Source organism: Rhinolophus hipposideros (genome assembly GCF_964194185.1).
Source record: "Rhinolophus hipposideros genome assembly, chromosome: 4".
Classification (NCBI taxonomy): Eukaryota; Metazoa; Chordata; class Mammalia; order Chiroptera; family Rhinolophidae; genus Rhinolophus; species Rhinolophus hipposideros.
The window spans coordinates 41,635,474-41,647,985 of NC_138050.1; the positions used below are offsets into that span (position 1 = coordinate 41,635,474).

The 12,512-nt window shown below is 40.2% G+C and overlaps 1 protein-coding gene across 6 annotated transcripts in view; it reads left to right on the forward strand.

The window, feature by feature from the left end:
• The window catches only part of NRG1 (neuregulin 1), a gene marked incomplete at both ends in the record, with an annotated part of 1,021,509 nt that overhangs the window by 811,837 nt on the left and 197,160 nt on the right, over positions 1-12,512 (forward strand). For 4 of the 6 annotated variants that reach the window (XM_081045634.1, XM_081045633.1, XM_081045635.1 and 1 more), the window contains one exon: positions 2,418-3,169. The exons of 1 other annotated variant lie outside the window; for it this stretch is intronic. In XM_081045634.1, coding sequence (XP_080901760.1) covers positions 3,076-3,169 — 94 coding nt within the window. Of the gene's footprint in view, positions 1-2,417; positions 3,170-12,512 lie in introns of those variants that run through there. One more of the 6 variants, XM_081045636.1, reaches the window with a different exon arrangement.

Sequence of the window (12,512 nt, forward strand, 5' to 3'; positions counted from 1 at the left end):
ACTTAAATTTGCATTTTTAATTTTGTGTTCTTTTCCTTTAAAAAGATCTTCTAAATTTTATGAGTTTCAGGCTCCAGAAAACTTATCTGGCCCTGCTTTTCATTTGTATTGAAATAATTTGTTTCTATGCCTTTCTCACAGTATTTTAGCTTTATGACAGTAAGGGCGATTTTTGCTGTTTCTCTACTGTCCAGCATTTATAAATGTTCAATAAATGCTGGATGAATGAATGAATAAGCCATGCATATTTAGTGGTTGTTTTGGAGTTGCCTCTGGTTAGTGAGATTTTCTTTTGCATTCATGTATCGTCCTTAATACCAACTTTGTTGCAAAGTTGTTGTTTTTTAAAGTAATCTTTATATAAATTATCTTATTTATTTTTAAAAAGTTAAAAGAATTCCAAATTAAATTCCCATTACTGTCAACATGCACAATATTTTGCAAAAATGCAATGTATCTTCAAATGTTAATGTTCTTTCACTTTTTTTCTTTAAAAAACTTTCTTAGAATATTTTTCAAATGGGAATTACTAAAACAAGGTATATTTGACCAGCTTTGTAGATTCTAAGGGTGCTTCTAAAAGTTAAGCCTAGTCAAAGAAAAATGTTATGGAACATGATTGCAGTTATTTTAAGCTGTCATTTAATATAAGATATCCATTTTAAACTCCAAAATACATTTTTGCTTTATATCCTTCAATTCTAAAATAATGATATATTTGATAACATGTAGCTGTTTTATACTAAGCCCTTACAGGGTCTCATATCCAGGAGATAAAGTACCCTATTTGAAAGGACCCCCACTTTTCTGAATTCTGCTGTTTCCTGCTTGTTGAGCAGTGGCCCCTCCTGGGAAAGCAGAGTTATTTCAGCCATGTGGACTCCATTTCACATTAAACTCTGTGGAATATTATAGTGCTATTCAGATATATTCATCTTTTCCCTGATTTTGTTGTTTTTATGGCCCAGTAAAACTTACATTTGTTTGTTGAAAGATTATCAGAAGATATTTGGACACCAAACTTTTTCAGAATAAATAATGATAGCAATACTGCTAATATATCTTTTAACAATTAACCCCCCCCACACACAGAGTTTGGTTCTTATCACAATGCAAATTAAATGAAAATAAAATTATTCTTATTTTAAAACAGTTTTAAAATAAATATGTTTGCCCTCCTTCCCACATACAAGGAGGCACTCCAGATTTCACCTTTATTTAAATTGTGGCAATTCGAAAACATACCAAGAAGGCTGTATGCAGGTAACGGTTCGGTTCACATTAATCCCAGAGAATAGAAAATCAGGAGCAAGTCACTTTTAAATAGGAGTAATCAATTTCATATATGGATTGTTCATATTCAACTCTTCCTGACCACAACACAAGTCTATCATTGTAAAGTAACAGTCGAAGGTAGCCACAGCTGTGATATGAGAATGTTTTCTTTACGTGATTCTGGATCATTCAGTGGTGCAGATCACACTAAAGGAGCGGAGTGGCCTTTAACTTTTGTCCTACGCGGCCCATTGCTAATGTTTTCTGGGTTTCACTGCTCTTTGGAATTCTCCACCAGAGGGAGGACAAGGGAAGGAGAAGCAGGTTTCACCCGCAGTTCTGAGGACAAGTTTGAATCCGAGAAAGCAAGCATTAATGAATTAAAGATCTCCAGTGCCCTCTCTGCACTCTCCCTCTCTCTGCGTGCTTTCTCACTCAGCGGAACCGAGGGATGCCCAGGTACTGCAGTCATTTTATTGTTGACTGCCTTTTAACCAGGGTGGTACAGTTCCTTTCCAATTAAGTTGTAGCGAGATAGGGTTTAGGACACCTTCTTTGAAGACGTCAGAGTATTATTATTTATTTTAGGAAAAGCTGAAGATGAGAGTTCCAACGGGCATGCTATTAAATCCGTGAAAGCAGGATACACACATTCAGGGGGCAGATCTATGAAGATGGTACGAGCTGACCACTCTTAAGGTTCACTGAGCCCTTCCTGTGTACCCAGGACTGTCTTACACTCAAAGTCCCTTCCATCAAGAGTTTATCTTTGCTCCACGTGTGTGTGGGGTTTTCACTCAAGTAAGAAAGGCATGAACCCCAAACTCTCCTGGGGAAACAGCAAACGTTACTCTCCCGCCCAAGGGTTCCAGAGCCTTCATTTGCGGGGCAGGTGTTAAGAGTTCCAAACTTTTTTCTCCAACATTTATCCGCAGTAAAGGGAACGGAACAGCCCTTCGGGATGCTGCCTGGCTGCGGAGGAGAGCGAGGAGCTCGAGCCCCTAGGTCTCTTCTTGGGCCTCCCATCTCCCCGGGCCGCTCGGTTCGGTTCCCGCGGTGGCGGTGGCTGCGGCATCTCCGCGCAGGTTGCAGCGACCCCTGTCGGGGGTTCCCTGCAGCCGCTCAGCGCGCCGCCGCCCCCCGCCCGCCAGCCCAGCCGGGCTCGGGAGTGAAAGGGGCTGCGCCCGGGAGCTCCGAGCCCAGGCTCCTCCCGGTGGCGTGTCCGCGCCTCGGGGTGGGGGTGTGGTGGGGATGAGGGAGGGGGCGAGGCAAGGGGAGGGTGAGAAGGAGGCGCCAGCCTCCAACCTGCGGGCGGGAGGTGGGTGGCTGTGGGGCAATTGAAAAAGAGCCGACGAGGAGTTCCCCAAAACTTGTCGGGACTCCGGGCTCGCGCAGAGGGCAGTAGCGGAGCGGCGGCGTCTGCTTGGGCGATGGGAGTGCGGGCAGGACGGTGAACGCCTCTTCCTCCTCGGACTGCAAGCGCGCCGGACAGAGGCCAGGACAGGAGCCGACAGCGGCGGGACCCACGGACTTTCCTGGGCAACAGGAGCAACCCCGAGAGCTAGGGCGACCGCCTGCCTGAGCGACCGCTAGTCCCAGGGGGCCTGGCCCGCACGCCGCCTCCGAGCCGCTCCTCGCAGGCAACAGGAGACGCGCCGGCGCTGCGAGAGCGCCGCAGCTGGGTCGCTTTCCCCCTCCAGGGAGAAACTTCTCAAACGCGATCCAAGCCCTGGGACCAAACTTGCCGCGTGTTGCCTTCGCCCGGAGCCGTGTGCGTAGAGCGTGCAATTCTCCAGCGACATGTCCGAGCGCAAAGAAGGCAGAGCTAAGGGAAAGGGCAAGAAGAAGGACCGAGGCTCCGGCAAGAAGCCCCCGGCGGGCGGCCCGAGTACAGGTAAGTGCGCCGTGCGGCCGGGGCTCCGCGATCCTGCCCTTTCTCCTCCTCCTCCTCCTTCTCCTTTGGTGCCTCGCCTGCCCGCGCCTCGCGCTCCGGGCGCCTGGCCCCGTTCCCCGGCGTCCGCGCAGCCAGGCAGTCCTCGCCCTCCGTGGTGCCGCTCCTCACCTGAGCGCCCAGCAGCACCTGGGCTCCCACACCCCACGCGCAAGGCGAGGGGCCGTAGCGCGGGTCAGCGCCCTCGGAGGGTCGCAGCGCTCCCAGGCACGGCCTTTGACCAGCGTCTCCACGGAGCCCAGCCCAAGAGCGGGAGCCGGAGTGCGGGAGCGGAGGCTGGTGCGCGCCTGTCCCGCGCCGGGAGGGCTTTGCACGGGCCCCGTCTGCCCTCTAGCGAGAGAAGCGGGAATGGTGCTCGCCTCGGTGTGCCTGGCTCGCAAGAACCTGGCGATGAAGAGAGGCCTCAAGAGCGGGTGCGCATCGGGGTTTGGGACGGAGGGGCGGGCTGTGTAGGGTCGCGGAGGATGCGTATGTTCACCCTGATTCAGTCCTGCGGTGTTAGAAATCGAATCACCTGGGTGAGATGCCCATGTAGCTTAACGAAGCAGATACAACCTAGCGCAGTGCCAGGGATCAGGTCTGTTCCAAACAAGTTCACAAACTTTCAGCTTAGCGGTTATGTTTTTCAGCTCCTCCTTAATAAATATGATCCATTTATGTTCCCAAGAGGGGCCAAAACGCAAAAGTTTATCTGAATTTTTAAATTCAGTTGTTTACGGGTCATATAATGAAATGGAAGTTGAGGCTTTCTAGAGACAAATCTTGTATTTGATAATCAACAGGAAAATGAATGACAGTTTCACCTTAGATTTCTCTAAGAAGAGCTGATGCTTTTGACATTGTCTTGGACAGAGGAGGCCTCCCAAATGAATAGGTGTTTATGAGTGAATGAGTTCAGAGGATGCTTTAAAAAGTAGAGAAAGAGGGAGCCTATAAGGGCTCCCCCCCCCCACAACTCACTTAAAGAATCCCTCAGCACTTTTTACACAGCACTTCTGAAGAATAAATTGAGTAGCACTTGGTAATACTGTGGCTGAAGAAGATAAGCAGAAGTATCTGCCTGTTCCTTGCAGGAAGAAAACAAAATTTGCCTAGTCTTACTGGCATCGCTGATAGCGTTTCAGAACCTGGCTTGTTGGCAAAGACGTTATTAAGCCGGCTTTCAGCAAAACAGAAATTGAACAGAGAGTAATTGGCTACTGACCATTCCTGAGCATGTTTCTATAATAAGATACTGCTGATCAGATTCTCCTAATTACCTTTCATTAACCCTCATGAGGGTATACTGGAATTTTTCTTACTTTTACCCTATGTTTTAGAGACACCACACAGCATTTTATTCTACGAGGTATGAAATGGGGAGCTGAATAAGCAACCGCCCTAAGTGACTACCTCTGTTGTCCTTTTGAAGGTCATCACAGTAAATTAAAGAGACCTTAGGCCTTAACAAAAACTATAAAGTTGTAAAGAGTTATTTGTGGGGCCCTGTATGTGTTCTCCTGTCCTGTAGGTAATACTCTGCCTTCAGAAGTTTCTATGGTCCTCTGTAGGAGGTCTGATGAATGAAGGAAGGGGCAGTGGTTTGGAGTAGCATCTCTTTCAGGTAATACCTTTGCATTTTGTCAAGAGTTCTTGGCAACAATGCCTTAACACAGACATTTGCAGATAAGCAGGTAGTTCTGTGGGAGACTTAAGAGCAACCAGGCATTTCTGTGGCCTGCAGATCATATCTACTACATAGGTAGGCAGCTGTGTTGTGACTACCTGATGTTCTCTGTTGACATGGGTTTGAGAGTTTCTTGGTGGCTCTCTCTCATTCTGCTTTCCTGTCTCACAGCTGTAATTCTCTCTAAACCAGATAGATCAGCATTCTATTTACGTGACAGACTCTGTACGATCTTCTCAGAAAAATTGGGGTGAAAGTGGCTCTAGTTAGTTTTTAGTATATATGTCTCTCTTTTCAATTAGGTCAGAGTCTTCTTTAGGGAGGAAATTTTACCCCATCCAGGGCACCTTGTGCTTGTTAAACTATATAAACCATATAAGAATGTTTATTTTTCATTTGATTCGAAAAGAAAGGTCAACTTGAAAATAGCTTTATATAAAAGCACAGGGCATTAAATAAGATTGCTTTGTGTTTCTCTCCTTGTTGTCATTTTCCTCATAATGGTAAGTGCCAATGTACTTTTCCTCACCTTAGGAAAAGGAATAAGTGATGGCCATAATGGTTTATGGGAGAAACCCACACCTCGTTTTCACCTTTTTTTGCACTCTTTAGTTTTCAGGCATCCTCAAAGGAACGACCCCTAGATGCCGTAACTGTAGCATTGCCACTTGTTGTGCCAGCCCAAATTAGGACTTATGAGGACACCTATCTCTTGGCTAGTTCCTGGGTTAGTACCTTTCAATCCCAAATTTCACCTCTTTCTTAAAACAGCCACTGAAACTTTGTCTTAGATGATATATTTGCAACAGCCCAGCCTCTCTTTGGATGTTATAACATTACTTCATGGCAGTCGGGGGAGATATAATGCTGCGAGAACGCAGGCTCTCAGCCCCGCTGTGTGCTGTATTATATGCAGAGGCATAAACACATCTGTTGGAGGGAAATTTTCAGGGGAAAAAGGCTTCTTTAACTTTCATGTGCCATGTGTGACTGATATGTGATACATACATGGCTATATTTCATAGCATCTGCATTTTTATACAATTAACTGAATATTGAATTGCACACTAGTAGAGCTGCAGATGTTCAACAGAATTATCTATTCCAAAATAATGGCTCTAATAGGTCCCAAGCCTTTGGAGCCATTGATTCCTCTTCTTTGCTGAAAATAAGCAACCTCAGCATAATCCTGGGCTTTGTAACTCAGATCCATGTACCAAGGGTCCTGTAACATCCAGGGCCTCCAGCGCTGGACCTCCCATATTCCTCCAGGCTCATATTGATTCAGCTCCTATTGAAGCCTAAATTACAAAACCAGAGCTTCTGTTTTTGTTTTTGTTTTTCTTTTTGGTATTTGGCTTTAAGCTTCTTTTACAAATCTTTGTTTGCTGATGTTTTTCTTTTGTTAAATCACTGTAAAGGATTTTTTATTTTTTCTGTTTTAAATGACCTGGAACAAATTTCATTACCAAGCCTCGCCAAGTTCTAGAACTGTTTGCTGGGCCTCCTTTCACTCCTGGCAGAGGGGCATTTGTGAGTACAAGTCGTGGAAAACTCGAGAAACTCGGTGTCCCAAATGGGTTGAAGCAGCACCCTGTGCTCCCCATGACATCACCTACCTGTTTCATTAACTAAGTGGCTCCCCAGGCTGAAGTGCTTGTAAACATTCTTGGATATGAAGTGTCCTGTCACTACCAGGGCAGTGTGTGTTTACAGAACGGGAGGAATGTCCAGTGATCTGTTTCAACCTGGTTCCTTGTAACCACTTAACCTTATGTAATTATTAAAAACATTAAGTGGTATTTATAGAATGAAATGGGATTTATTTTGAAGAATTCTTTTGACGCAGAAAGAGTGGGAGACACGTTGTGTATTATTCTCATATCTGCAAAATGATCAAATGATAGTGATGGAAGAATAGGGAGAAAAACAATATATATGTAATCAGAAAATACTGAACCAGTGTGAGAACAGTGACCACCTCACTCCAGGCCAGGCATCAGGCCGAACACTTTCAGATTTACTAATAAGGGAGCTACTGTGTATCAAATATCTTACCTTGTTCCAGGCAGTATAACTGATACTTTGTGTATCTTTTTAAGAGTTTTATGCTTTTTATTTTTTAAATTAGAAAATACTTTTTGTCCTCCACTTGCTACACCTTCTTTTGTTGTCTGTGAAAGATATGTTTCTTTTCCTACCATCAATTATGTGAGTTACCTTGATTCTTCTTTATAATAATAGTTCCACACGCATCTTGTATTTTGACTTTAATTATCCTGTTTTATAGATGCAGGAGCTGAAATGTTATGTAACCTTCATACGAAAAAGGGCAATGGTAAATGCCTTTCATTCTTTTTTGCTTTTTTCAATTACAGTTGGCACACTTTGTGTGTTTCATCACTGTCCTTTAGGAAGGAAAATGCCTCACTTGGGCAGCAAGAGGAGGAAGCCTAGTACTTAGCTTTCTAGCCCGGTTGCCGAGGTTTAAATCCTAGTTCTGCTGCTCCTTAACTGTAGAGTCATGGGAAGGTTACTTAATCCCTCCATGCCTAAAGTTCCTTATTTATAAAATTGGGATAACAATATTATTATTACCATGAAGTTATTATGAGGCTAAAGCAAGATAATCCATGGAAGCATTCTGAACATTGCCCACCATGTAATAAGTGCCCAATAAATGTTAGCTTTATTTATAAAATTACTTTAGTAACAAATTGTCTGTGTCTTTGCAAAGATATTTGATATAATTTTCAAAATTTACCTTTTATGGTAAAAAATTAATCCAAAGCTGGCCATAGATTAGAGTGAGTATAAATATTAATATCTATTACCTGTAAATATAGAGAAAAGTGGATAAGTATGTCAAATACCATAACTGCGTATATATGTAATGAAAACAGTCCTGAATTCAGTCTAAATATTGAAAGTAGGGTGAGGTGCAGCATAATTTTATCACTGGTAAAAAACGTTGAAATTTCAAGCTATGAGAAGATTTTGAAACATGACTCCTTTTCTGGCAACACTGAAGAGTTGATGCTTAAACCTCACTTTATTATATAGAATTCATAATCTTCTCTGTTGGGACTAGTACAAATTGCAGCAATTGAAAAGAAAAGTGGGTATTAACATGCACTTTGTTATCTTTTTATCAAGTGTAACTGTATATTGCCAGTGAGGATCATAGAATTGAGTGCAGGTGTTTCTAAATCTAAACAAAATAATGAATATAATAAATCCACATTTCTTACTATTTTCTTTCCTCCTCCTTCTCACTAGGATAGCTTATATGTAGTATTTAAAGTTCTGGGAGTATGATTCTTACCAAATCAGTGTTTTATTAGCATTCTCCAAGTAATGTATTAAATTTGACTTCCACAGTTCTGAGAGTTTATCGTTCTGTTATGACAGAAGAAAACAAATCAAGTGTCAATATTTTGGGTGAGTGATTTTATTTGCTCAAAGAAGCAAATTAAAGGGACTTCTAATATTTTAGTTAATCCTGGAGCTCTCCTTTAGACAAACAGAAACTACGAAATATTAAATCAGATGGTGTTAGCTTAAAAATGGATCTGTGTTATCCAGAGGAAAATAATATCTGTTAAATATGCTATTAGGTATTACATACATACAGTGAAATTTCCCCACAGGAATAAGTGATGTTTTGAACTCACCCTACTCCTACACAGGTCTGCACGTGTGTGTGTCCTTGCATGAGTTTTAATGGATTAACAAAAGGAAAGCTACCAAAATGCCAATAGATGTCAGTGTTTGTTGTTTAGAAAAAGTGAGATGTCTGAAAAACAAAAAAAGACAGCCCTATTTTCAGTTTTAATAAACTTAAAGCAGACTGCTTTTAAAAATTTGACAATTAATAATACCCTGTATAACCTTGCTTACTGATATTTTGTTAATGAAAGTATCGTGTTTTTACATCTCTTTTCTTTTAAATACCTAAAGATTTAGTATTTAAATCTGCAATAAATTGCCCCAAAGAATTCAGAATGTAGGCTTATCTGCACATTTCTTCTTTTTAATTAAAAAACAGTTACTTGAGAATGTTGTTTACACCTTGGATTTTTTTGTTTGCATTTTTAAACTAGAAATTAATCATGCATGTTTCTCATGTCACCTCGATTAAGATTGAACAAGTGCATTTTTGAGTCCAACTCAAGTGAGATCTATGGAAGGCCAGAGATGATCCGATTTCTCTGCTTTCTTCCTCTTACCAGTGTCACCTTTGTCTGTCCTCCAGAGGGTGCTCCAAGAGCATTGCACTGCTATTCCCCAAAGTGACGCCTTTTCTAGTTTTTTCTTAAATTGGATATTCTGAGCAATCTGTGAAGTAGAGGGTCTGGATTTCATGAGTTAGCTGCTTCTACAGGAGTTTGTTTTCCAGCTTGACAAAATAGCCCGAATTCACTTAGAATTCTGAATCAGAACATTCTGAAACATTATTCTGGTAATGATGATGTGCTTGTCAATTTGCAAGGGAACATCTGTGAGATTAATTTTAACCAGCAATTCTCCCCCAGAGAATCAAGCATCTTAGAAGCACCTTTCTGTTGCCTCTTACAGCAATTCCTTTGGAATAAGTGCAGGCAGTCCCCACAAAGAGAGTTAGTTACATTTAAGTTTCACTTGTGGCATTGCCAAATTATATGTGAAAGCGTGAAAATTAAACCAAGGGTCTTTACTAACATGTTTGTTTTCATTTCTTTACACTATATCCTCAACCACTGGCTGAAATATTGTAGAATCCACATTTGATTGAGTTATACATTTTTGAAAATGGGTTTGAATAACTAATTCTTTTGGATCATGGACTAATATTGTAATATTGTCACATGGCCCCTGTTATTGGCTCATGATTTATTCCACTCTGCACTTGTCATCTTCACCGTGACTTCCGTTATATTACTCCCCTTCTCCTTTGAAAGTGCAATAATGTTCACATTGTTTTGGTCCAAGAAAGGTATTATTGATGGGAAGTAAGTAGCCTTTCCTCTGCCATAGTGTCCCAAACCTTTCATTTCACAGCTTCAATAGGCAGGCAGCTGGCTCCTCTGGGCAGCTGTTGAGTTTCAGTTTCAATGATGTGAGAGTCAGGGAATGTTTTATTATGTCAAACCATATGAAATTGTCAATTTTTTTTAGGTCATACATGACTGAATATTGTCAATGTCATATAGTTTAATATTTGGACTCTAGTACTTTGGACAAAGTACTTAGTACTTTGATTTTATACTTTACATGTTATTTTGAATAATATACTACTGACAACTTTGAAAAACTTCTTATAAGTTTTGGAAATTAAATGAGGTTAAAGTAATATGTAAAAGGAATGTGAGCTAGGAAATCATTGAGCTGGTGGCATTTTCTCCAATAAATAGATCAGGTCATATGATACCCATATAAAATGAATTCAGCATAGAGTGCCAAGGCAACTAGCGTTTTCCCTTGGAGAGAAAAGTAGTGCATTTGTACCACAAAATATAACTTTTATTTTTATTGGACTTGTTAGCAAACTTTTACCATGCTTTATCTTAACCACCATATTTCTACAGAGTTTATTACAGAGATTCAAGTAGGAAATAATGATGATTGGTGAGTAATCCTAGCTTTATTTTATAGAATAATATTTTAAAAATATTTTGTCAGTTTCACAGTACTACATATACTCAATTTTTCTAGTAGTTTTAATGTGTGAATTTTATTGTCAAGTGAAAATGCATCTCATCTTGAATGGCCTATATTACTTTATAAATAAGGTTAAAATTTAGATAAAGCCAGTTTTTAAAGGGTACGTGTTTGTGCTTGTGATTGTAACTCATTTGTTTGTTGCATATAATCTCATAATCGTAGAGACAAATTGTATTTTTAAAGGATATGGCAGTCTCCTTAGCTATTCCATAATGAATCTAAAACCAATCTTTAAAAGGAAATGTCTAGATTCCAATTTGGAATATTTTTTTTCAAAATAAAAGCATTTATACGTATAGTGTAATGTTTTGAATACTGAATGTCTTGTATTTAAGTACTCCAAATTTGCAAGTTGAAATTCCTACACATTTTATGATTTAAAAAAAATGCATTTCAACCTTATGATAAGGCAAAATTCAAATATCAATTATGCATAGAAAATTTTTCTCTATTAAAGCCCTAAAGTTTTACAACTTAGAGTTTTGGATCTAAGCTGTTTAGTATGTCATTTATTAAGAAATTTCATTTGTATATAATAGGAAACCATATTTACATGTGAGCTGATAAGAAATGCATCCAAAATTAAAGAATAAATGAAGGAGATAGAAGGTATTTAAAAGGAAACTAATGCTCATGACAAGAGAGCTTTCTTCTATAGAAATAAATACATACGTTGCCATTTAACATTTAGAAATATGTACTTTGTGAATCAAATGTTCCTTATATTCTTAAGCTCATCAGGATTTAGAAAAAGTTTCTAATTGTGTCTGAATGTATCTCTTCTCCCCTCTGCCCCTCTTATTCCTTGGACTTGCTGCCATATTGGAGGACAATTAGAGTTGTAACTTGCCCTAATAGTCGTTTATGTTAATAAACTAGGCTGTAGGACAAGGGAAGTCATTTTGGACACAGCACAATGAATCTATAATGTAAATATTTGAATTACATTTAACAAGACTTAATATATGAATTTATTTTTTCTGTGGACCTTCCCATCCCTACCCCAACCTTGGAAAGTTTACTTTTCACTTATGAGTTTATACTATTTTAATGGTTATGGCTGTTTAAATGAAAGGGTTGTTTTGTGTTTGTTTTATATATTAATGTAATAAATGAGTATATAGTAGGAAGACTTTTTTGAATGGAAGCAAACATTATATCCATTTGTGACCTCAGTTAGGGTCGATCTTAGATTAAAACATGCACATATGTAGTCAGCACTTCAGTGAAACCCAAATGAATATTTTAAATCATCATTCTGATGATTCTAAGTTTCAATGGGGTATTTATGCTAAATAGCATATTTTTATTCCTCTCCAAACCCACTGGAGTGAAGGAAATACAAAATGTGGATGACATTTTGAATCCCCATCTGCTTATTCCACAAGGGATGGCATGAAACAAAATCCCCCCAAAAAAGACATCCCTGGACTTGAGACCTCCTGGGTGTGGCCTCACTCCTGACACCTTTGATCCAACCTTCTCTACCCCAGTAATATCCTGACTTTCATCATCACTTTAGAACTGAATAGTATTTTTTCTTCTTCCCAAATCTGGCCTATTCACCTTAAAAATAAAAGTTCCTTTTCTGAATGGGGTCACTATAAAGAAAAAATCAGCTCTGTTCTTTCTGAACTAACAGGCCAAATCTGAATTATTGTATTGGAATATAATGTAATTCTGAACATATCAGCATGAAAAATTTGACTTCTAGCAACACCATGTTGAGGTTTCTGGGACACGTGAGTGGTGGCCTGGCTTAGCAATTGCTGTTCATCCCAAGGGAGGGAGGGACTGGTTTTAGTTCCATCAGACCAGTGGTGGAGAGGCAGGACTCTGGCTCTGTCCTCTGAAGGCAAGATGTGAGCCTTGGCCACACAATCTTCCACTAGTGTAACTCTGACAGTGACAAAAACT